General features: G+C 54.8%; 8 protein-coding genes across 8 annotated transcripts; 2 read left to right on the plus strand and 6 right to left on the minus strand.

Moving 5' to 3' along the window:
- Positions 1 to 423: 423 nt before the first annotated feature.
- Positions 424 to 1,989, minus strand: EV422DRAFT_263696 (uncharacterized protein). Its single transcript, XM_053065811.1, has 2 exons — positions 1,920 to 1,989; positions 424 to 1,764 (listed from the first exon to the last, which is right to left on the minus strand). The coding sequence occupies exon 2, from the start codon at positions 1,550 to 1,552 to the stop codon at positions 575 to 577; it is 978 nt and encodes a 325-aa protein (XP_052922031.1). The 5' UTR covers positions 1,553 to 1,764; positions 1,920 to 1,989; the 3' UTR covers positions 424 to 574.
- Positions 1,990 to 3,833: 1,844 nt separating this feature from the next.
- On the plus strand, positions 3,834 to 6,078 carry EV422DRAFT_571151 (RIO1 family-domain-containing protein; the record flags this gene model as incomplete). The annotated part of the gene is made up of 4 exons (XM_053072958.1): positions 3,834 to 4,158; positions 4,229 to 5,397; positions 5,474 to 5,875; positions 5,962 to 6,078. 4 exons carry the CDS (start codon positions 3,834 to 3,836, stop codon positions 6,076 to 6,078), a joined length of 2,013 nt encoding a protein of 670 aa, XP_052922032.1.
- A 372-nt stretch (positions 6,079 to 6,450) lies between these two features.
- On the minus strand, positions 6,451 to 7,267 carry EV422DRAFT_500551 (cyclin-like protein; the record flags this gene model as incomplete). The annotated part of the gene is made up of 2 exons (XM_053068144.1): positions 6,451 to 6,678; positions 6,764 to 7,267. Coding segments are annotated over 2 exons (732 nt in total), but the record flags the coding sequence as incomplete, so codon positions are not given.
- EV422DRAFT_263595 (uncharacterized protein) lies at positions 7,149 to 9,604 on the minus strand. The gene is made up of 7 exons (XM_053065810.1): positions 9,435 to 9,604; positions 9,137 to 9,367; positions 8,910 to 9,053; positions 8,430 to 8,849; positions 7,539 to 8,352; positions 7,387 to 7,464; positions 7,149 to 7,309 (listed from the first exon to the last, which is right to left on the minus strand). The coding sequence occupies exons 1-6, from the start codon at positions 9,453 to 9,455 to the stop codon at positions 7,460 to 7,462; spliced, it is 1,635 nt and encodes a 544-aa protein (XP_052922034.1). The 5' UTR covers positions 9,456 to 9,604; the 3' UTR covers positions 7,149 to 7,309; positions 7,387 to 7,459.
- A 2,462-nt stretch (positions 9,605 to 12,066) lies between these two features.
- EV422DRAFT_543235 (uncharacterized protein) lies at positions 12,067 to 14,336 on the minus strand. Its single transcript, XM_053071324.1, has one exon. The coding sequence runs from the start codon at positions 13,889 to 13,891 to the stop codon at positions 12,473 to 12,475; it is 1,419 nt and encodes a 472-aa protein (XP_052922035.1). The 5' UTR covers positions 13,892 to 14,336; the 3' UTR covers positions 12,067 to 12,472.
- A 1,280-nt stretch (positions 14,337 to 15,616) lies between these two features.
- On the minus strand, positions 15,617 to 17,881 carry EV422DRAFT_263826 (uncharacterized protein). The gene is made up of 4 exons (XM_053065812.1): positions 17,602 to 17,881; positions 17,429 to 17,520; positions 16,637 to 17,358; positions 15,617 to 16,551 (listed from the first exon to the last, which is right to left on the minus strand). Exons 1-4 carry the CDS (start codon positions 17,623 to 17,625, stop codon positions 15,929 to 15,931), a joined length of 1,461 nt encoding a protein of 486 aa, XP_052922036.1. The 5' UTR covers positions 17,626 to 17,881; the 3' UTR covers positions 15,617 to 15,928.
- Positions 17,882 to 18,138: 257 nt separating this feature from the next.
- Positions 18,139 to 20,065, plus strand: EV422DRAFT_571155 (chitobiosyldiphosphodolichol beta-mannosyltransferase-like protein; the record flags this gene model as incomplete). The annotated part of the gene is made up of 7 exons (XM_053072959.1): positions 18,139 to 18,561; positions 18,652 to 18,800; positions 18,864 to 18,953; positions 19,028 to 19,488; positions 19,575 to 19,689; positions 19,760 to 19,835; positions 19,910 to 20,065. 7 exons carry the CDS (start codon positions 18,139 to 18,141, stop codon positions 20,063 to 20,065), a joined length of 1,470 nt encoding a protein of 489 aa, XP_052922037.1.
- Positions 19,885 to 22,081, minus strand: EV422DRAFT_263870 (uncharacterized protein). Its single transcript, XM_053065813.1, has 2 exons — positions 21,735 to 22,081; positions 19,885 to 21,655 (listed from the first exon to the last, which is right to left on the minus strand). The coding sequence occupies exons 1-2, from the start codon at positions 21,811 to 21,813 to the stop codon at positions 20,208 to 20,210; spliced, it is 1,527 nt and encodes a 508-aa protein (XP_052922038.1). The 5' UTR covers positions 21,814 to 22,081; the 3' UTR covers positions 19,885 to 20,207.
- Positions 22,082 to 23,628: the final 1,547 nt, after the last annotated feature.

Genomic DNA, 23,628 nt, shown 5'->3' on the forward strand with positions numbered 1-23,628 from the left:
CGAAGTTTTTCAAAGCATAGCCCGTTTCGGCTGGAACAGTCGATGTCCCTCGACGTCCCTTCCACAAACTCAAGGACGGAGAGGATTTCCCACAACGGACCTCGGACTCCCTGCTACATGCACTCCATGTGCTCCAGTCCGAGCTTCGTTCAATGGCAATCTTTAGGAACACCCGCCCAGGTTGGTAACCACTTGAGCAAAGATGAGCAAAGCCAAAAACACAAATCAGAATCGCTACTCCGATTTTACTATCATGAGGAGATCGTTTTATAGTTCTGAGCTCAATTGGTGTCCAAACTGGGTGTTGTGAACTTGTGAGATGTGATATTGTGCGGGTGCGAGAATCGATTGAATGCTCTATCCTTTGCGCTCTATCGTACAATGATATGAGACAAGTCCGTTCGCCAGCCAACAGAGTATGATTGGTCTGTCAGGCTCCATCTGAATGATGCATGGTTTCATAGAAAGGAAGCGTTGTTCTTACTTCAGCAAATGAAGTGCTGGACAGATCTTGAATCTACGTCTATTTTGCGAGTGCTACATCTAGATACATCGATCGCAGGAAGGAATGGATCTAGTAAGGGTGATCATTCGTAGTCCAGTACACCAGCCATCCCAGCAAATTGCAGCCCGCTTCCCTCCTCCGACACACTATGAAATTGGGGAGAGTGCCGGACCACTCCGCATCTTCTTCTCGATGTATCGAAACATCGATCAGTTCCACAAAATCCTCATCTACCAGAGCCTCGAAACATTCGTCGACTTTCCGCCGCCGCTCCTGTCTCGTCTCGGGCGATTCAAACTCCTCGTCCTCGTGTACATCAGCGCCCAGGTACGAAAAATTACGGTACCTCCTGAACGTCGCGCTGTCGCCAAGCTCGATCCTTCGCAGTTTGTAGCGCTCCTTCACGTCTTCCGAGACCCAAAGACGGTATAGAAGCGTTTCGAGAATAGCACTGTCATCCGTTGGTTCCTCCCCCTCCAACTCGGGAACAGGCGCAAGCAGAAACGGCAATGCCTCAACACCTACATCCCTAGTGCCACTTCCCTCATAAACTTCGCGCAGACTGCGCGGCTCAGAGGCCATTTGACCATACGTGTTGTAGAGACTGAACGGCCCAGCGAGGAGGTCGAGGTCATGGGCCAAAGCCACCCAGTCGGCATCCTCCTCCGGCGCATCCGGATGTGACCTCTCCGCGCACTCCCACATATCGGCCTGCATTTCCTGCAGCAGCGCAAACTCCGAGGTCAAAAAAGCGAGTCGGATACGGTCCGTGTCCCACAGGGTGTAAGCCTGCGTGTCCACAACAGAAAGCTCCCGTCCCTTGCCGTGATCAAACAAATAGAAGCGTTCCAGCTCGTTGGTGGAGTCGATCCAGCCGTATGAGACGACACAGCGTTCGCGGATGGAGAGGGAGGCGTTCCATGCTTTGCAGACTAGGAGGCAGTTGACTAGGTCTTTGGGATCCGTGAGCGCGACCAGACACAGAATGCGGGGAATCAGCTCTAGGGGGAGAGCTTTGCACTTTGCGATCGAGCCAGCGGTCGCCATTCGGTTGGGCTCGGAGGCGAATGGCGGCGAGGAGGTGTAAGCTGGGACGCTGCGACACTGGCTGCTCGTCCTCGCGGTCGCTCTTCCAGAGCTTTCAGGTGTTGAAATGAGGTGCTGGCCGCCGGCTTCTACCTGCCGGGGAAGGAGGAATGCCCAACTCCGCACCTACTTTGGCTTCTGCTTCTTTTGCGAATGACTTCATTGCAACAGGTCTGCACAAAAGGAACTCGGTGAGACTCAGGGTGAGACTGACTCCAACCAGGATGTCTCGCGTAAGGTTGAGAAGCTTCGGGAGCGTCTCCCTTTCGTGTGTCATACTGTACAGTACAACATTCCATACATGTGGGACACATCCATACATACATACTGTACAAAATCCATGATCGGCCCCGAGGTGCCTGATCTGGTTGATGCGGGAGTGGTTTGCACCCGGGATTGCTTGACGGGGAATTGCCTGATGGAGCTCCATTCAAAGCACAGAGCTGTTGAGCCCAATGGTCGCTTACAGCGGAGATGGCCGAGATGTCGTCAATTGCCTTCCACAGTCCGCCCCAAAAACGATGCATGGTTTTGCTCTAAAAGGATCAGTCTTCATTTGAGCGTATGAAGTATTCACAAAGTAGCAGAACATGAAACCTCTTTACAAGGGCTATATATTATAGATCTACAACGAATCGCCAGAAAGGAGGACCATGAAGTATGGCCGCTTATTGGAAACATCAGTGGGAAAGGGCACTTCCAGTCGTCAGCTTCGGCACCCGCTGGAGATGTCTCGGCATAATTGGGCGGTCATCGAGGTCGGGGTGCTTGGAGCTGGAGGGTATTGCAGGGCTCCTTCTCTGATCCACCCCGGCCGATCTTCCAGCCCTTCTTTGTCGTGCTGACATCCAAAATCCGATGGCAAACTTCATCTGGCACTCGGACCATTCTCGCTTGATTTGGCTTCCACCCAGGGCATGTAAAGATCCCAAATTGATTGCACATTCTGCCCACGCGATAATAATGGCATGCCGCTCGGCAACCATCTCATGGAAGCGGGCAAAACTGCTCGAGTCCGTCTCCTTGTGCAGGTAAGCGGGTCACCAAACCAACATCGCGCGCGGCAACCTTTTTGAAGTTTGCCTTCCACCTCAGGCGCAGTTTCGAGGGGTAGGCGCGGCAGTTCGAGCTCAAAGGAAGGAAAGGCCTCCGAGCTCGCGACCCCCAGGTTTCATGCTGAATAACTCCATTAGTCCTCGGTCCCTCATTCTCGACCAAACCGTCTCTTCTTCGAAGCAAGGACCAAAAATGTTTGGTGCTGGGCGAACGAGAACTTGAATTATGATACTTCCTCGGATGAAGATTAGCCGAGTACAGCGAAGCTTCCGTTTGTTTGCTTGAATGTACGCCATTGAGGTGTTTTCTATCAAAGCGTTGTTTATCCTTGTTCCATCCGTCTAATCGTCCATTTCTCAGAACTTGCTACACAGCGGCGCTGGTGATTTGATGTAATTCGACGGAATCATCACAGGCAGTTCCTCGGAGGCAATTTTGAGCCTCTTGAGGCCTTTTGAGCATCGACCAAGCTTATGGGACCGGGCAGGGCTCAACACGCAATCTCCCGCATGTCGTTGATTGAAGACCGTGATTTTCTCTGAATCAATGCCTTCAATTTGTGAGCCTCCCACATACGCCTAGGAAGGCTTACCGCGTAGGCATCGCCGCCCGGAATATCCGCAGACGCCGTTCCCTTGATCACGTTCGCGACAACCGCACACGCACCCATCGACTTTATATGAGCAGTCCGGTATGCGAGAGCGATTTTCAATCCTGACGACCATGCTTCACAATAGGTAGCCAAAACCCAGTTTCAGCCCATCCGCTGACCCTGAGTTTTGACCACCTCCTGCCAGCCTCCGTTGCTTCCAGTTGCCGAGGGTTATTTACTCTCGTAAAGGTTCACAGGTCTACTTCAAGGTCGACCGAAACCCCCAATTTGTATGTTCCGTATCGATGATTCCAGTGGACGTGAGCCTGGACGTGAGCCTTTAGACCTGCTTCAGACCGAGTGAAATGGGAGGGGCAAGCCACACAGCGCCACTTCGCAAGCCACGCCTGAGGGAGCGCTCTTCCCTCTTTCCTCAACGTGTTCCCAAGGTCAAGTCACCCTGAGGTCGGCTCTCTGTCAAGCTAGGAGAAGGGCGCAAGCATATACTGCATATCTCAGCGGAAGAGGGAGCAACAACTCTATTTTGCCGACGGACCGAACTTAATCTCGAACACGAACGAGGTGAACGACGACATGAGCACGCCGCTTAGGACCGACACGGAGGGCGGCCTTGTAGGGTCTCCCGCTGTGAAGAAGGAAGCCGAAGTTGGAAGCACTCTTTTAAACCTCAATGTCAAAGAAGAAGTTGAGGGACAGTTTTCTGACGCTGAGGATGAGACCGAAACTCCCGGACCAAGGGAGGCCGATGTCAAAGGCGCTAGAATTGATGACGTGGAACATGAGGAGTTTGGCGAGGAATTGAGCGAAGAGGAAGAGGATGACGACGACGACGATGAGGATTACGATGATGCGGACTTCGAGCTGAATCATGGAGATCTGTGGCTTGGTGCCAGTGGAGGTTGGTCCTAAGTTGTTTAGCCCGGGAAACCCTCCGCTCTTGATTTCTGATTTATTCTCGATTTCAATAGACTTTACGAAACAATATAATCGTCTGAAAGTGCAGCTTGGAGCCACCGACGTGGCGACTGAAAAGGCTGCAAAGATGGGATCAACGACAGCACTGACTGTTCCGACAGGGATGAAGGGGCAGGTGGTCGCAACAGCCCGGGCCGCAGCAGCCGCAGCCGCAGCGAAAGCAAAGGCGACACGGAGCGCCACTGAAAAGGACGCGGATACAGCGAAAGAGGAGGAACTGAGTGCGAGATATAGCGGGAGAATCCGCCTTGACGCCGGCCCAGACGCCTTCCTCCGTCTCGGCAGCAGAAAAGCCGAAGGCGGCGAAAAGCGCGAGCGGGACAAATCCGACCGCGCAACCGTCGAACAAGTTCTCGACCCCCGCACGCGCATGATCCTTTTCAAAATGCTCTCCAAAAACGTCGTCTACGAGATCAACGGGTGCGTCTCCACCGGCAAAGAGGCCAACGTCTACCACGCCACCACCGAATCCGGCGAGCACCGCGCCATCAAAATCTACAAAACGTCCATCCTCACCTTCAAAGACCGCGACCGCTACGTGTCCGGCGAATACCGCTTCCGCCACGGCTACTCCAAACACAACCCCCGGAAAATGGTAAAAGTCTGGGCCGAGAAGGAGATGCGCAATCTGAAACGTATCCATGCGGCGGGTATACCATCCCCGGACCCCCTCCTTCTCCGCATGCACGTGCTGCTCATGACCTTCATCGGCGACAAGGACGGCTGGGCCGCCCCGCGGTTGAAGGACGCCCAGATCTCCGACCCGGCAGTGCATCGCGACCTCCTCACCCAGCTCCTCCGCATGATGTGGATCATGTACCACCGGTGCAAGCTCGTCCACGGGGATCTCTCCGAATACAACCTTCTCTACGTACGCAAACCCAAACCCACCCTAGTAATGATTGACGTGTCCCAATCGGTCGAACACGACCACCCGCATGCGCTGGAGTTCCTAAGGAAGGATTGCACGAATGTGGTCGAGTTTTTTAGGAGACGGGTAGAGGAGCAGATTTTGACCGTACGGGAGGTGTTTGAGTTTGTCGTCCTGGATCTGGACGGCGTCAAAAAAGCTATGGGTGCCGACGCTATCAAACTCGTCGAAACCAACCTAGAAGAAGGCGCGGATCTGGAAGTCGCTTTAATCGACGCATACATCGAACAGGTACGTCCCACCCCTCCCCCCCTCCTTCCCCCCACCACACACCTTTTACTAACCCTCCCCCCTCTTTTACCCCCAGCTCCTAAAAACAACCTCAACACGCTCCTCCAACTACCTAACAACAGCCCAACACCAAACCGACGAATCCGTCTTCAAACAACTCTACATACCCCGAACCCTCGACGACGTTGCCATCCCCGACGCCGAGCGGGACCTTCAACGTCTCAAAGACGGAAATCTGGGGGTGGATGAGGCGCTTTATCGGCAGGTGGTTGGGTTGAGTTTGAATGATAATAAGGATAATGATGAGGAGGAGAGTGAGGAGGAGGAGGAGAGTGAGGAGGGGAGTAGTGGAGAAGAGGAGGTGGGGAAGGATGCAGATGAGGATGATGGGGCGAGTGGCAGTGGGAGTGATGAGGAGAGCGAGTTTGAAGATCGGAGTCGGCCGATGAAGAAGGATGAGGATCGGGATGTTAAGAAGGTCAACCATCACATCCCCCATCTCGTCGTTGGAATCCCAGTTTCAGTGCAGCTAACTAATATATTCTTTTTTTCATTAATTCACAGGACCGCAAACGCCTAGCAAAAGAAGCAGCCCGCGAAAAACGCAAAGTCAAGACGCCTAAAGCCGTCAAGAAACGGAAGGAGAAGGTTGCGGCGGGGCGGAAGGGTGGAAAGAAGTAAAGTAAATCTTCACGCCGCACCCAATATATTCCGATAGCCCCCTATCCGACGTCGCTACTTTGGGTGAGAGGCAAAGGAAGGCATAACTTAAGTATAGTAGGAATAGAGTAGACGGTACATCTTATCATAGTACAAGCGTCGTTTCACAAAGTTTTGTATATAAATATTATGGTAATCGATGCTTGTACAAGAGGAAAACCCTTCCGTGTGTTATAACTTCCCATTAGAGTTTGACCATTACATATGTGTTAACTGTTCGGTCGGAAGAGCTTTTGCCTTGGAAAGTCCCTTTTCTATGTCGGTGATGAAAACCACCTGCACCCAAAAAAATAGCCGTCCATATGACACCCCACGAACATTCCCTCCATCTCCTCACCCATCAACATCCATCCCCACAACCCCCTCCCCCTCCCCCGCCACGCCAAACCCCCTCTCAGCAAGATAAACCGGCACCGTCCTCGCAATCCCAAAATACTCCTCCCTCGCATACTTCTCCCCAACCGCCGAGTCCTGGTGCGTGAAGCAGCACTGCAGGAGGGGTGCGACGTAGGGGAGGAGGGTGGAGGGGGTGTAAGTCGAAAGATGGGTGTGTGTTTCCGTCTTCATGAAAAAAAAAAGATTGGTCAGCATTGGTCGAAAAAAAAAAAACAGAACAGTGGGATATATATGTGATCGTCAGACTTACCCACTCGGTACCCAACACCCACCCGGCAGCCGCATACGCCACGGCCGCGACGACACTGGCCGGGACACCCACAAACCCCTCCTCCAGCATCGCGAGCTCACACAGGTACTTGCCCAGCATGCGGTGTCTGGGGTCCCATCCATCGGCTCCATTCAGCCGTCTGAGCCACAGAACCGGACCCGCGAATGCCGAGAGGTCGTACTCCAGTTTCTGCAAAATATACCGTTCCGCCGTAATGATCAGACTAAGCGGGTACTGCTCCTCCGCCAGCTTCACAAGATCGGCTAGCGGGGGCGCATACTGCTGCTCGAACTTAGCGGCCAGGGTGAGTGCGCAGACAGCGACGAGGTGGTAATTGTGCGTGAGGACCGTGCGGAGGGAGAGGAAGCGGTCGAGGATGTGGGTTGTGAGGAAGAGTGTTTCGGGGAGGAGGTTGAAGTGGGTGTGGAGCTGGACGAGCCAATTGATGAGGACGCGGCGCATGGACCAGGTGAGGGTGGGTTGGGTGGGTGAGAGGGCGTAGTGCGGGTTGATTCTTATTGTTGCCTGTGGAGAGAGTGTGTGAGTGAGCCCTCCGATTTTTTTGAATGATATGTTGCCAAGTTCGCAGGTGATGCTCTTACCTCCCTCCCCCGCAAAACCCCCAAAATCTCCTCCTCATACTCCGGCACAAACACCTCCTTTAACCGCATCCGCTCAACCTCCACCTCCCTCTCACCTTCCCTCCCCATCAACCTACCAACCCCCTTCATCACAAACACCGGCGTTCCGCCACTCTTTTCCAAATCCCTAAAATCCTTCTTCCCACACCGAGGCGCTCCCGGCATCTTGCGATCCGCGAAGGGATTCACGGAGGACGCGTTGGAAAAGAGTCGCAGGCGGGAGGTTTTGGTGGTGGAGGCGGTGTGGAACGAGGACGGGAATGTGGGTTTGGCGATGTGGCGTGAGAAGAGGGTGGAGTAGGAGGTGGTGAATGTGAAATCGTCTTGCTGGACTTGGGTTTGTGGCGTTTGCAGGTATGTCGGCTGCGTGGGGGCCGTGTAGTGCAGTTGCACCTTCTGGTTTGGTTGGTGCAACAGTTGTTGTGCGTGTGCGCTGCTGCTTCCACCGGAATTGGAGCGGACCGTCGCTGAGGTCGTTGAGGTATGTGCAGCGCTGGGCGCAACGGTCTCCGATAATATCCGCGAGTATGACCCATGACCTGATGCATGACTCGGCATATTGGCGCTCAATGACGAGCTCGTGGACGATTTCTGGACCCGTCTCATCGTCGTTCCCGCCGTACTAGCATAGCTGGCCACGGATGCCTTGAAATCCACAGGCCTGGCGGTACTCGCATGTTGGACATGGTGTGCGATCGGAGCGCTCGGCAGCCTTGTTTGAGCCGGCGCCGTAGATGAGACGGACGTATAAGTCGTAGTTTTCGGCTTGGATTTGACACGTTGGGATGCGCGGATAGTTGATGGCGGCGGAATGCTTGAGACATGAGTGCGAGTTGATGCTGGCGCTGGCGCCGGCGGCAAGCGGTTTTCTTTGCTATAGTGGTGGACCGACTTGACTCTTTTGTGAGCGTGCGCTGGCCTGCCCGTCTGGATGGTGCAACAAGTGCAAGCTAAGTTAGCAATCCATGAGGAAAGTCCAGAATTTATTCGGAGATGGACCATACCTCATGATTGACAACATCCCCGCCCGCATTCCTCTTAATCTGCTGCTGCTCCATCTGCATCTGCATTTCAACCAATTCCCGCTCCCGCTGCTTGCCTTTCTCCAGCCTCTCCAACCGCTGCATCCGTTCCACCCGTTCTTTCTCCCTCTCGCTCTCCATAACTATCTCGCGCGATTCCTCCCTAGCCCGAGTCCGCACTGATTTTCTAACATTCAAGCTTGGGACATCTGGAATAGATTTGTGTACATGGCTCGCGGGCGTTGATGAGAGTTTACATCCGGTGGCCGCGACGGCACGCAATTCCATTCGGCGACGGGTGACATCTGAGATGCGGCCTTTCATTATGTCCGCTGCGTCGGTGGTTGTAAAGGGGGGTAGGTGTCCGTCCCGCGAGCTGATAGATGTTTGGAGGCGCTGGGTCTGGATTTGAAGGCTGTCAATGGTCTGCGTGCATTTGCAGCGAACCCAGCGAACCCTTACCTCGACTCTCCTCGGCTTCAGTATTGGCCGCGCGGTCGCAGCGACTGTCGTGATGCTACTGTTAGTGGTCGAAGTACGCGAGCGTCCAGTTGTGTTCGCTACCAACGATCCTCGCGCCGTCGAAGCAGTTGTGCCCGAAGAAAGCTGCAAATGATATTCGAAGTAAGTAAGCATGGTGGCGGATCTTCTTTAAGGACGGCCGGTATCCAAGCCATTCCGTAACCCACCTTTCTCGCCTCCTGGCCCACATCACGACCCACACTCACACTCAACCCAGACCTCCTCGTGCCCGCCGTCATGACCGTAGTATTCGCGGTCGCATATCCGGAATCTTCAGCAAGTCGAGTTGATGCCGCACTGCTTCGCTTTCGCAGAGGCCTGTCTGGGTAGGAAGGGGTGCATGCTCTTTCGGTCGAAGACAAATGGGGGGGCACGCGCTGTCGTTCCGTCAGGACGGGCTGCATTAGGGAGGTTTTGATTGAGCATTTCATGGGATACTGCTCGAACCAGACGCTTCTCACAGACCTTGGTGCTTCTAGCCGACATAGTGATCTACTTCGGCCCTCTCGCTTTCTACTCTACTTCGCTTGCGATTCACCGATTCACCAATCTCTGATTTTTTTCGCGTGTCTGAACACCCGTGTCGTATCCGTCACACTCTTCACTATCGACGCGATCTAGCAGCCTTCCGCTCTCAGTCTTTTCGTAAACTCAAAGCGTATGTCGTTCCCCCCACGTGCTTCCTCTTGAATCACAGAGTATCCGACGAACACACCGACCGGCGAAGTTCCTTCTCTTGTATTTGAAGCCCAAGTCTCGTCGTCGGACGCAGAAACCCGCACTCTTAACGCTGTGGCAACGGCTGTTCCAACGCGTGAAATGCTGAAGAGTTTCGACAACTTTCGCTCGTTGGACTCCTCCTGCTTGCTGGACGACTACTGGCTGTCCCTATGAAGCGTTGCGGTGTAATTCTTCCTGCACAATAACTAAAGGTGATCCACGCCGTGATGCCCTCCCTCTCTCTCTCTAGCCCTTTGCCTTTGTCACACTTCTGACCGCTGCACGCGCGAGACTCGGACGTCACGTGTTGCGCAATAAATAAGCAGGGGTTATATCCGCCGTAAGCACGCGTCGAGCCCACTTCCACGAGTTTTCCCCTTTCCCCTTGCACGCGTTGGTCCCGTTTTTCGTCAGCAGCGAGCGACCTTTTCCCTATATGCAGCTGGCCCGGGAAGGGCTAAGAACAACTTTCGTGATTCCCCACCGCAATTTGCCGTGCCACCCGCAATTTGCTGTGCCACCCGCAGTTTGCTGTGCCACCGCAAGGCTTCGCCGACGGATATAAAAGCGCACCGCAGGTCGCTCCCTCGTTCGCTTTTTCTTCACTGGCATGGCATGGCCATAGAACCTGGAAGGTGCGAACCCAAGTAAAGTAGCAGTGATACTCTGCAGCTGCCCTTGAGGCCTTTGTGCCGATGATTGGGTAGACAGCGCATGGAATGGCCTTAGAACCTGGAAGGTGCGAACCCAAGTAAAGTAGCAGTGATACTCTGCAGCTGCCCTTGAGGCCTTCGTGCCGATGATGGGGGTAGACAAGGCATGGAATGGCGTTAGAACCTGGAAGGTGCGAACCCAAGTAAAGTAGCAGTGATACTCTGCAGCTGCCCCTGAGGCCTTCGTGCCGATGATGGGGTAGACAGCCCTTAGAACCTGGAAGGTGCGCATCCCAGTAAAGTAGCAGTCATACTCTGCAGCTATCCCCTAGTGGGCTCTAGACATCGAAATTACGGTTGACTTCTTCTGAGAACAAAAGAAAAAGATACCATGCGTTAAGATATCGGGGATCTCGGCATCCCTTACGCGTGATGTCGGCCATCACGAGAGTGTCGCGCGACAATGTCGGCCAGACGGACATCGCAGACGCAGAGTGAGAGCGGCTGCCATCGCATTGTAATATGCCTGCCGTCTTCAATCACCAACTCCAAGAGCCTCTCTGTTACAATACAATGCTAAGTCGTTCGGGCATGTCAATGGCGGACATTTCTTACGCGTAATGTCCGGAATGTGTGCGACATCGTTGGTGCACATGAGCAGCCGGACCAACTCCCGCGCAACATACCAATATGCATATCGCCATGTGTCTCTACTGCAGCGCTCTCTGTTACGAGCCCTAGCTTTGTGACATGTCGATGGAGCGCATTCTCTACGCGTAACGTTGCAACATGGGCGCGACAGTGTTGGTGCACATGGGCACGGACCAACTTACAAGGCACATATCAATATGCATACCGCAACGTTGGTGATTCGCAACCGCTATTTGTTAAGAATCCATGTCAGGTCATTTGTGACCTGTCCATTGCTTCCACTCATTTCGCGTGATGCCCGGAATGCGGCGACATGGCCGCGACAGTGTTGGTATACATTGAGCACATGGGCCACCGTTGCGCGACACCATCATAGATCATTATGCATTATCATTTATGTCTCTGCACCGGCGCTCCTCATTATGAACTCATGTCGCTCCTTAAATTTCGGGATGTTCGCCAAATCGCGCTGAACGTTGAGAATGTCGCGGACATTGCACACACGGAGATGTCAACGTACTGTATATGGCGGGATGCGACAGGATGATTGAGCATCTGAGGCTCCTGCGGCCGACTATTCCTTGGGCCGCATGATAGGGCTATCAATGGGTTCGCATGTCCGGAAACCCTCGCGTGCATCTCGCGTTTTTGACGCCCGCAGTGGGACATTCACTGTCGGACATTCGGTCATGACGGCCCCCAAACTGGGACCTGTCTTCAGCGGAAGCACCTGAACTCTTGACGACTCCTCTCAAAAATTGCGTGACAAAATCAGTCCTCTCATTTACCGTTTTGAAGACTGGATTTACCTGGTGAGGAACATATTGCGCATTTCTGCAGCGGTGGTCGACGCCTGCAAAGCGATCACTCCATTCCAACAGAGCCTGCGAGGATATCCTTCACTGTACATGTATAATCGGGTAGGACGGAAGGTGTGATGGAAAAGGATAGAGCCTGGCATAGCAAGCACTCCAAGCACACACTGCATCATTTTACGGATACAGTTTGGGACGAACGCAATGTGCATAGCGCTGAATCGTAGAAGTCTGCATTTGCTGCTCCTCTGCGTTCAAATCCTCTGAGCATGTACTGTAGTTCAATAAATGTGAGACACAAAGTAACTGCCGTTATGTCGGATTGGTACATCGATGAAGCAAGAGCTCCACTTCCCGACTTCTTTCTTCCACTTTTGGTGACCCAAATCCAATCTTTTGCGTCATGGCTGCATATGCTCAATTAGTTGCTCTTTGAATGATTGCAATTCCAACTAAGGCGTTGGCATCTGTGGTAACAGGTTCAAGCATAGTCAGCGAAAGGTTCCACAGCATAATCTTCACATAATTTTTTGTGCTGGTGACTCGCCCGCTTCCGTTGAGTAGATCACAGACCATTGTCGCCAACACTCCCAAACCGTTCTCTTGTGCTACTCTGCTTTATTAATGTGACTATATCTACGCCGTCTACATGTATAGCGACACACTATCCAGATATGCTACCAGCAAACACCATTCCCAAATCTCTACACCCATAATACAACCACAAGCCCTCCTTCGACCCCGTCAACAACCCAGGCTGCTGGCACGCCGCCTTAAACACCACCAGCGCCTTCGGGATGCCCGGAGCCGCCGGAGGGGCCAAATCGACCGAGCATTTCCGCACATTCAGGTCCCCGTCGATCCAGTACACCGTGTCCCCCCTCTCATCAACCACCAGCGGTCCGGGCGGGCTGGACGGGTTTGCAGGAGAGTTGACGCACATTACCGTCGCTTCGCTGGATACGAGGAGGGTTTTCCGCAATACGCTGGTGATGCCTGACGTGGCGTTGTGCGCGAGGTACACGAGCGAGGACGGCTCGTGGGGGATGTACACCGGCGCTGTATCGGCCGTACCGCCGATCCACGACGTCCGCAATATCGGGCCCGTAGCGGTCAACGAGTACACTCTCACGGTCTTCGAACGAAAGGTGACGGTCATTTCGGTGCCGGATGAATGCATGGCGACGTCCGAGACGGGGTCGGCGGGGACATTCGCCGCGCCCAGCGCCTTCGTGTACGTCACCGTCATCGTGGTCATATCCACCCGCGTCACATTCGGGACCGCGCCCGTCAGGCCCGTCGCAACCAAATACACCGCCGAATTCCAATCCTCCGGCACAGTGCGGATGAGATCCACCACCCACCCAATGCGCACCTCGCGCGGGGGGTTGGATATCTCAAGATCGTTCGTCCACTCCGTATCGTCGAACTTCGTCGAGATCAGCGATGTGCCGTCCGTGCTCACCGACACGAAGGTGGTCTTGTTCTGCGGGTGGAAGACCCCAAGTGTTCCGGAGCCGCGGAACTCGTACACTAGCTTGTCGTCGTCCATTTTGTACGCTTTCATGCCGGTCGCGTTGCTGACGACAACGTAGCGGTCGTCGGGGGAGATTTGGAGCCCGGTCATGTCGCCTGTGTGGACTTTCCCAATGGCGGCGGGGTTCCAGCTGGGGGTTGTTGGGGTCGAGGCGGCGGGGCTGGTGTCAAAGTAGTAAGAAGGGGCGGCGTTGAGACGCACGATCAAGACGACCAGGCCCGCGATGGTCGCTTTGATGAAGATGATGAAGACGATGGTTTGGCCGCGCGTCCACCTTTTTTGGGGCGGTGGTGCCGCAACGGGGTCGGAGACGGAGTAAACGGGTAGCATCCTGGAGCTTTCCACGTCAGGTATATATCTGTGTTCGTCGTAGACTGGGACAGCTGACGGTGTGTATGCCGGGGGCGGCGAGGCGAGAAGGGGGAGTATCGGCGTTGCGGGGCCGGCTGCCGATGGGGCCGGATACGTACTTGCTGGTGGGTAGGGCACCCGGGCGGCTGCCACGGGGACGGCCGGCGCTTCTTGCCATGAGTGGGGGTTGTTCATGATGGTCGTGAAGGATGGGGGCCAGCCCGCGCTTCCCAGATGTAGTTTCCTTGATATGGAGACGTCGTTCAATCCTCCCAGGCCTGCCTTTTATCGACCTCCACCGCCTGCGGCCGTGCCCAGCTGCTGTGGTCCAAGCACTCAACCCGGTACGCCAAGTTGCATGCCATCTCTTCACATAGTCTGTCCAACTCCGATGTGAGGCCAACACCCGCAAAATTGGAGAAACTTGGTTGTGTTCTTAATATTTTGCACCATAAAATCTTTCGAACCGTCACAACTCCATCCCCCGGACAACGGTCGCTACTTGCAAGGGGTTTTCGACGGTACCGTGACAGTCTGAGTGTCCATGGCGACGGCTGCGGGTGGTCGCAGACTACACCCCCAATTATGAGAATGCCAAATGAAGGAACACGCCCGATCTTCCAGGCACCTCCAAAACGGACGTGCTGTAGGCATTCTTGAAGTTGGTTCCCTTGAAATTCAGTGACGACGCGCGCGGGAGGTTCTTTGGTGATTGATCCAGGGACATCGCATCAGGACTTTCCCTGGACCTTCCAGTCTTGAATGTCGCATGAAGATTCCCATCCAACATGTCCCAGGGACATCTTCGGAACCCTAACCCTAACCCTAACCCTAACCTGTTTTCGTGGGAACAACGCATACGGGAAAGAAAAGAAAGGGGAGGGTATATCGTGGTATGTGTACGTAGTCTGTGGATAGTGGTAGGAGTCTGCGGATAGTGGTAGGTGCGCGACGAACTGGTAGGTGGGGTTCCGAGACAAGCAAGGGAACCCTCTGCAGCATCCAGAAACGTCGCTACCACCCCACAGGTCCATGCAATGGCGAAGACGGCTTATGGCACATACCCTGCAGCAGAGAGAATGAAGGTGTGAGAACGGCGTAGTTGGAAAGAGGAGACCGGTTTTAGTCAGCGTGCGCAGTCTCAGAATTCAGGGGGAGAATCGAGATCGCAATGTTGGGAATTACCTCATTACCCAATACCCCATTACCTCGGTTCCCACGGTCCCCCTCGCGTCCTGAATGCCCGCCTCAGTGCCCTCTACAACCATTACCGAGGCTTGCTCCGCTGCATACACCACTGCTTGCGCCGCCGCTTGCTCGGTGATTGCAAATTGTTAGAGTGCTATGAGCCCCGCGACATGTGCTGTGCTGTTTCCCCCTCTTTTTGAAAGTCGTGCGCTCGTGGAGGTTCCCAGTGAACCTCCCCTGGAGGGACCTCGCGAGTTCATGCAATGGAGGTTTGGTGAGAATGTCTGTGGGCGGAGAATGTCCTGGAAACCTCAGCCAGAGGAGCCTGGGGAATGTCCTGGGCACGTCTCGAAAGAAGGCGCCCCGGACTGGAGCTGGGATGTCTGGGGAAGGTGGGTAGGGTTGGGGTTAGTTGGGGATGTCATATGAGCAAACAAGAAGAACCATCCATGGCCTCCGACGCGTTGAATCCGCGCAAATGGCATTTTCCCTTTCTGGGGGTGTAGGCTACTGCCCATAGGATTAGGGTTAGGGTTAGGGTTAGGGCGGCTTGCTGCTTCCACCATGTCGAAATGCTGTTGAAATGCTGCATTCCCGCAGGACTTTTGCGGCGGTCCCGCGTCCCGTCGAGTGCAGGACGGGACGGGATGGGACGCGGGATATCCCACTGCGGGACGACCCCCTATCGCAGACATATGGTCAGTGGTCACAGACTGTATGTACCGTCGAAGGCCGGCTGTCTCTGCTCATAGTCTGATGTCTAGGAGTAGATGTCTAGTAGACATGGTCCCGACACAACGGAACGGCGGTCAACTGTCGTTCGCGTTTTAGGCTTACGTTATGGAGAATGGGACACGGCGTAAAGTCTCACACACTCGATGCCTTCCCAATTCATCACAATGCCACATACCACGAACAGAAATCTACATAGCTACACGATTACATATTCAAACGAACGCATTTCTGGCTCTGATATATCTACATTCATCCCCTCCCCAACAAACCGATCCGGGCTATACCCTCTCCATCTTACACCCCCCCCTCCTACGGTTCCGTCGACACGATCAAGTCCGAGGACCGGACGCGTTTCCGCTTATGCGCGTAATCTTCCTCCTCGTCTTCCTCTTCTCCAGAGTGGGTAGTACCATGTTTCTCATCCCCTTTGGAACCCTCTGCTTTGATTGATGTGTGCTTCTCATCCCGCGCGTCGTTCGGGCCTTCATTACGCGTGAGTTGCCGAGCCGTATCTACCGCATCCCGTTTGCGTCGGTTGGTCAGCAGTTCACGGGCGTCGCTGCGTTGATCGGATTGCTCGCCCTCGTCATGACTGTGATGCTCAGGTGTTGCTGTCCGTGACCTAGCCCGGTCCTCTCGTCTCGATTTCACTTTCGTTCGGTCATCCTTCTCACGGACTTTATCGACATCCCTTGACCTGTCCCTATCGATGTCCCGGTCTCTGTCCCTGTCTCGATCCCTCTCACGGTCTCTCTCCCTGCTGCGGTTGCGATACCGTCTCTCGTCGTCGCGTCTGTATCGTTCTCGCGATCTTGATCGGGACCGACGTCGGCGGTAGGATCCGCGGTCTCGCGATCTGGAGCGTGAGCGGGAGTGGCGGCGACGGTCGTAGGATCGGGATCGGGAACGTGAACGACGTCGTCTTCGTCGATCTGCCATGACACAAAAAAGTTGTGAGATTTAGGATTCAGGCCGCTGGGTGCAGGGCGAGAGAACACTTGAAATTTCGTGCATTACCTCTCGAAAGGTCTCTGTCCCGTCGCCATCTCGTATCCACACTCCTAGATCTCGACCGACGTCTCCTCGAAACCGGCGCCACCTCTGACGGCACCGGCGTAGTCGCACTGGCCCCTTCATCCTCATTCCCATACTTCTTCGCAATCGCCGCCTGAGCCTCTGCCACGCGTCGCATAGCAGGATCCAGCATCACATCCGGTTTCTTCGGCGCTTTATTAATTGCGTTTTTCGAATAATTGACTTTGATGAGCCTGTCGCCCAGCCCCGCGCCGTTGAGCGGGAGTGCTTTCGCAGCCGCTTCCTGGGTTGCGAATTCCATAAATGCAAATCTGGTGAGTTGTCCGGAAGAATCCCCAGCCATCTTCACGTGTGCGATCTCCCCGCATGGCGCAAAGAGTGCTCTCAGCTCTTCTTCGGTGGTTGTTATGCTCAGATTGCCAATGTACACCGTCCTGGCGATCTCCTCCGCTTTTACGGGATCGAACTGGAGGATGGATGCATTGATGTTGGGGTTACGGGCCAGCAGGGCTTCGGCGACGGTGGGTGTTCGTATTGCGGGGGATGCAGTGATCGTGGCTCCCAAGCTGGGCGTTGCTTTGCCTGTGATTGTGACGAATAGTGTACGGTCGCCTAGATCTGTCCCTGTCAGATGCAGGGCGGATTGGGCGGCGGTTGGGTCCTCAAATGCCACCTGGCACTCTTGCAGGCCATCGTTGCTTGGACTAGACGAGGGGCAACCTTGCGTCTCAGCATATTATTACACTGAGCCCCATCGACACCGCACCCGCTCACCTTGGATAGAGTTTGACTTCATTCACCTGCCCGAGAAACTCGAATAGGGGTTTGAGAACATCTTCCGTCACCAGAGACGAAACGCCGGCAACCTAAATCACCGAGGGACCGACTTTCAGTCTTCTTTCTGCATCCGTGCACATCTCTGACTCAGGATAAACCCTGCCACCCACCTTGACAACGGTTCCAGTGGCCATATGGACTGCCTGCCTGCCTGGTGGCTTCTGACCTTTGGCCTCTTCTACGCGTGACCTTTTGCGCTGATCTCTCCACACTTGGAGGACAGACTCCGCCTAGACTCACGACCGGAGACTCTGAAGACCAAAGCGAAGGGTGTGTGTTGCTATATGCAAGCGCTACGGGTATAGGTCGAGATTGCCTTTGAGGTGAGAAGTGCAAACGTCCGTCTCGAATGAGAACGCGCCGTCTTCACCCACCTCCTTCTCCTCCTCGCATTACAGCCTCGTCCGTCCGTGGGCATCGGGTGCACTGAAGGAAGCGTGGGAACGCTTTGGGAGCTACCACCCGACCCGCTCCTCCAACCAGAGTGCTGTCGCGGTACTGCCTACTGTTCCCTGCTGGTGTCTCTCTCGCCACTCTACGAACTTGCCTGGAGGACCTTAAAAGTGGTCTTTCCCTGCTGGTCGGCCCAAGATCACTTCAGCGACCAACGGTTATCACTGGATATTCTTCGGTTACAGGACGCAACGATGACGGCGGCCGCAGCCCTCGGCACACTGCTAACTCTCATGTTCCCGGTGCTTCTCGTCTTGTGGCTCCGTGCGAAAGATGCCGCCGGCAAAACTACCCGCGTCCTCGTCCTAGTCCTCGGCGACATCGGCCGCTCACCTCGAACGCAGTACCACGCCATATCCCTTGCACGCGAAGGTTTTGAGGTGCATCTAGCGGGTTACCAGGGCTCACCAGTGTTACCAGAGGTCCTGCAGGCCGGTGACAAAATAACTGTGCATCACATCCCGAATCCCATGAAACTGCCTGTCGTGCGGGCGGGTGGGGTGGTGGGCATAGCGGCGTACGTGGGGCTTGCGGCGTTCCGGGTGGTGAGGCAGCTGGTGCAGCTGCTGATGCTGTGTTTGAGAGATGTGCCGGCTTTCGGGACTATACTAGTGCAAGTACGGCCGAAGAGTGTTTTGATTAGCTCGTTAGTGTAATGATGGATCCCTGATGTACTATGGATGTTTCCTTTTTTGGCAATCATATAGAATCCCCCGGCAGTTCCTACGCTGGTCATTGTGCAATTCCTGCGATTGGTGGTGGGGTGCAAGGTCATCATCGATTGGCATAACTTTGGATACTCCATCATGGCGTTGAATGTTGGGCAAAGGAGTCGGATAGTGAAGCTTGCTGAATGGTATGCAATCATGGGTCTTCCTCGCAGATGGTCCGCTTCTAAGCGTATATTCATCTTTCGCAGGTACGAAAAAGCATTCGGCAACTTCGCCAGCGCTCACCTCTGCGTAAGCAAAGCAATGGCCGCCGAAATGAAAACCGTCTGGGGCGTGCGGTAAGAACACCGTCCTTCCCCCACCCACGCCATCCTCCTCAAACCTCTGTCCGCCCTCACATCCCACATTACAGAGGCCCAATAGTAACTATGTACGACAAACCCCCCTCCCACTTCCGCCGCCTCCCCCTCGCCGAAATCCACGCATTCCTCTCCCGTTACGATCTCACCACCCCCATAATGCGTCCCACCACCTCCCCAACGACGACATCACAAACCCTCCTAACCCACCTCACACCCACGGGCACACTCGAACCCCTCACCGGGCGCCCCGCGTTGGTCGTTAGCAGCACGAGTTGGACGGAGGATGAGGATTTTGAGATGTTGTTGGAGGGGTTGGGGTTGTACGAGGCGGCTGCGGGAAGCAAGCAAGGGGGAGGGGATGACCAGACGGTGTTACCCGACATCGTACTGGTGATTACAGGCAAGGGGCCGTTGAAGGACATGTATCTGGCGAAGATCAAAGCGAAGGCGTTGAAGAGGGTACGGGTGTTGACTGCTTGGTTACCTGCTGAAGATTATCCGCTCTTGCTCGGTACGTGAAACCCATTCGAAGAGGATATGTTTTTTTACCTTTCTCGTCGTTCAGGGGGATGTTGATGATTGTGATTTTTTCCAAAGGCTCAGCAGACCTCGGCATCTCCCTCCACACCTCCTCCTCCGGGCTCGACCTGCCGATGAAGATTGTGGATATGTTTGGGTGTGGGCTGCCGGTTTGTGCTGTTGGGTATCCGTGGTGTGTATGAAAAAAAAAACCCCCTTTCCCACTTTCGCAAATGAATGCGTCGACTGATTATTACCGATAGTCTAGAGGAATTGGTCCAGGACGGTGTGAATGGACGTGTTTTTGGGACTCCGGAGGAGTTGTGTGGGCAGTTAAAGGTGCGATCTACGTTTTCCCCCTTTCCGTCTCCCACCCCCCGCCTCCGCAACATCTAACTCTTCCCTTACCACAGTCTCTCCTCGCCACACCCTCCACATCCTCAACAAAAACTACACCACACATCCCAACACCCGCTCTGACATCCCTTCGCGCCGGCACCAAGGCGTTCGGGCGTACGCGGTGGCATGAGGAGTGGGTGGGCGTTGTCGAGCCGCTGATTGTCGGGTAGTGCCATGGGGGGTGGGGGTGGACAAAGCACACCCCGAATGCGGCGTGTGTGGATGTATTGTACATATCATAGCGGGTATTCGCAAAATACAATCATTCCACAAGCAACCCAAACGCCATCTTACGACATACAGACATCCCCCTCACCCAATATACGTAACACTCCTCAACCGCCCACACCGCGCCCTCAACTCCTCCACCTCCTCCCTCCCCAACTGCTCCTTCCACCCCCCAGCTCCCACACACAACCCCAGCGCGCCCAGCCTTCTTATCATGGGGACATACTTCACCAGCGCGCCATACCCGACCCTCGCAGGCACATTCATCAGCGTTTCCAGGTCCGGACAATGTTCGGCGAGGGCGGCTAAGGTGCGGTGTGTGATGTTGTTGTTGGCAAAAGGTAGTGAGAGATGTTGGAGATGTGGGAGGGAGTGAGCGAGTTGTGTGGTTGACGCGTCTGTTATGCGCGTGTTCTGGAGTGCGCCGAGATGGAGGGATGTGACACGGGTACATCGACGGACGAGGAGTGTAAGCGCCGAGTCGGTGATATCCTTCCCGTCGCGGAGGTCGAGGTGGGTGAGATGTGGACAATGCCCCGCGATTTTGAGTAAGGGTCCGTCGGTGGCGATGGGCACGGTCAGGCTCTGCAGGTTATGGCATGCCTGTGCGATGAGCGCGACGTGGGCGTCTACGAGGTGGTGGTGGACGGATGCGGCGCGCCGGGAGGGTGTGGCGTGGATGTGGGTGAGGTTTGGGAATTGGGCGAGGGTGGGGAGGAGGGTGGAGAGGAAGCCGATGCCATCGAGGGTGAGGGTTGTGAGATTGGCATGGGGGAGGAGGGGGGTGAGGAAGTCGGCGATGGGGTTGGTGGTAGGGAGTTCGGTGAGGGTGACGGATTCGAGGTGCGGGTTAAGTTCGAGGAGCGTAGAGGCCGCGCGGGTGTTGATGATATTGCCGAGGCGGAGGTGATTGAGCTTTGTGAGGGTGTCGGCGGCGACTTGGAGGGTGTCGTCAATGGCGACTGGCCAGTCGAGCTGGAGAGACCGTAGCTGCGGGTTGGCGGTGATGATCTCCCCAAGCGCCTCTTTGATCCGCTTGTCGTCCTCTGTATCGACATGGACGAGTCGTGCGAGGCCCAGGCCTGTCCATTCCAGCGCAAATGTCCGCAGTTGCCCGCGATACGCCTCTGCCACGGCGCGAAACCCCCGCTCTGTGAATCCCCACTCTGTGAACGCGTTTCGCGCGCTTTTCAGTCGTAGGTGTTTGATATGGCGACAGTTTTTGACGACGGCCATCAACCCGTCATCGCTAACGAAACCGGAGCTGTGCGAGCCCGACACAAGCGACAATGCCACCAGTTGCTTGCAGCTCGCGGATATCGACCAGAGGCCGTCGTCGTTGATGACCGGAAGGTTCAGATGTAGCACCGTCAGTCGCGGACAGCTGTGCAGCACTTTGACGAGTCCGGGAAGCTTGTAGTCAGACGAATCAACCTCTTGGTTGTGCGCGTACACCGAGACGGTCTGTATGGATTGCCGATAATCTGTCATGAGCTGCTTCGGTTTCGCCAGGATCTTTTGCCATGTTTCCCCTGTCCAACAAAATACAAGTCAGAGATGGCCGAGTGGAGAAGGGAGACGGAAAACCCGGGCTCACAGTTATAAGCATACGCGTGAATATCCCTCCAAATGAAAGCGTTGGCAGAAGCAAACCATTGCTTATTGACCAAGCAGCAGGAATAGAGGTCATGGGAGTCTATCACAAAGCCAAATATGGCGTCCAGGAGTTCGGTGGGTATGTCTTCTGAGGAGGATCTTCTGGTTCGCGGCGAAAGACTGCCAGGTTGTGGAGGTGTTAGCATCGTTCCGATCGGTTCCTTCCTCGAACAGTGCTAGTGTTGGAGCACATGGGATGCTGGCCGAGTGGGGTCCTTCTTCAGGGAAAAATAGCCGCTCTCGGTCGGCGATGGTACCTGTACAGTCTGATCGCTGAGATGAGAGGGGGAGGGGAGTGGGAGGGGAGTGGGAGGGGGATGCCGTTGTTGCGCCTGTAAACTCCCTGTTATCTCACATCCTCGGCCGTTCCGAACAGACGCGCGCGTTCCAAGTCTTCGACATCCCGCGAACCGTTTCACTGGAAGAGCGGGTAGTTTTTGGGAACTTCGGAAGACAGTCCTCTGGTTCCATGCATCTTTTGCGATCTCACAGTATACATGAGTGATTTAGCAATAGCTTCGCCCGCTTCCAGGAGCTCGGCGTTTGACGCCTCACTTTCGGACTGTTCCATCTTTGCGATGTTTGCAATATTGAGGTTGATCTTCCATCATTTGGTACGCTTTGCCGTACTTGCTCTCATCGATCGACTTGAGGATCTTGGCGGCCTCCAACGCCCATGTCGAACTCGGAAGCTTGAAGCCAAGCATCATTGCGTAGTGTACAAGCTGCGAATGCCTGTAGCGGTCCATTCCTTGTTTGGACCCCGAACTGGGAAAGCTCCAGAGGTCTCTCCAGACGAAAAACTGGGGGTTCATCGGCACCTCGTGCGCAGACTTCCTTGGGCTACAGGGCGGGGCGTTTTGCCCATTTGCCCCTGACTCCTGACACCGGCTTCCAAAGTGCCAACAGTGCTAGGAGCTCTCATAGATGATACATACCTAGATTGAAGCTGTAGGTGAAATGAAACCGTTGTGCAACAACAAAATCACATCGAAAGCAAGGCGTGCGAAAGGATGAAGAACCGGGCGTGGGTTGTTTTGTTGACTGGTTTTCGACAGGCCTTCTGTCAGTTAGTCGGAGTGAAAGTCACTTGCAAGTCAAGGCGAGGCATATTCCCTCTCTTTGTTTCGAAAGGCGCTCATCAGTTGCCGGTGGCCATTCACAGGCACAGGCTGGCAGTCGCCTGCCTACTTGCTTGAGAGACTGATGAAAACTCCTGTCGCTCCTCCGTCCAACGCGCTGCATGCAGCAAGGCCCTGTCTGGAACCCGGAGCGTCTCCATCACAAGAGAAGCCATCATCTTCATCATTTTCACGAGGTTCCTTGACACAAGGAGGAGGAGACCTTCGAAACAGGCGTCAATCAATCACAGGTTATCAGCGTTGCAGGCAAACAGTCCTTTATCCTCACTTGATAATGATACCGTCACCCGCCTGCTCCTCCGGCTATCCCCACCAAACCTTCCCAAGCCTTCCTGGACCCTCTCTAGACCGCTTCGCTGGTACGTAGGTGAAGCGTAGGAATGGGCACAATTCAAAATGCTATCCACTTTACGTTGGTTTCGTCGCAGTCATGCCCGCGCCCGAAGGGACACCCGAAACCGAGGGGTAGTGTAAAGTGATGCCTCAATGGAACTTCACTGGAGGAGAGCTACCCCGGATGGAAGTGGGCCCGGTGAAGTAGTTTTTGCCACAATGCAGAGCATTTGCCATACAGCCTTGCCCCTCAGCAGTGGTGGCGATCGAGTCGGCTCAGCAGATGCGGGAAGATGGGAACCCCAAACAAAATCAACACGTTTATCCCAATGTAGACTAGATGTAACCCCGATAGACGGGAGGAACGGGCGATA

Source organism: Fimicolochytrium jonesii, assembly GCF_025526975.1.
Source record: "Fimicolochytrium jonesii strain JEL569 chromosome Unknown EV422scaffold_31, whole genome shotgun sequence".
In the NCBI taxonomy this organism is placed as follows: Eukaryota; Fungi; Chytridiomycota; class Chytridiomycetes; order Spizellomycetales; family Powellomycetaceae; genus Fimicolochytrium; species Fimicolochytrium jonesii.

Excerpts from the sequence above, each read along its gene's own strand:
- EV422DRAFT_263696 (XM_053065811.1), bottom strand. The coding sequence starts at position 1,552 with ATGGCGACCGCTGGCTCGATCGCAAAGTGCAAAGCTCTCCCCCTAGAG.
- EV422DRAFT_263595 (XM_053065810.1), bottom strand. The coding sequence starts at position 9,455 with ATGTCGGCTAGAAGCACCAAG. Across the intron at positions 9,054-9,136 it reads TGGGCCAGGAGGCGAGAAAG|CTTTCTTCGGGCACAACTGC; the intron begins GTGGGTTACGGA and ends TATCATTTGCAG. Across the intron at positions 8,353-8,429 it reads GGGATGTTGTCAATCATGAG|ACGGGCAGGCCAGCGCACGC; the intron begins GTATGGTCCATC and ends TGCACCATCCAG.
- EV422DRAFT_543235 (XM_053071324.1), bottom strand. The coding sequence starts at position 13,891 with ATGAACAACCCCCACTCATGGCAAGAAGCGCCGGCCGTCCCCGTGGCA.
- EV422DRAFT_263826 (XM_053065812.1), bottom strand. The coding sequence starts at position 17,625 with ATGGCCACTGGAACCGTTGTCAAG. Across the intron at positions 17,521-17,601 it reads CCACTGGAACCGTTGTCAAG|GTTGCCGGCGTTTCGTCTCT; the intron begins GTGGGTGGCAGG and ends TCGGTGATTTAG. Across the intron at positions 16,552-16,636 it reads GGACAGAGACCTTTCGAGAG|ATCGACGAAGACGACGTCGT; the intron begins GTAATGCACGAA and ends GTGTCATGGCAG.
- EV422DRAFT_263870 (XM_053065813.1), bottom strand. The coding sequence starts at position 21,813 with ATGACCTCTATTCCTGCTGCTTGGTCAATAAGCAATGGTTTGCTTCTG. Across the intron at positions 21,656-21,734 it reads ATTTGGAGGGATATTCACGC|GGGAAACATGGCAAAAGATC; the intron begins GTATGCTTATAA and ends TTTGTTGGACAG.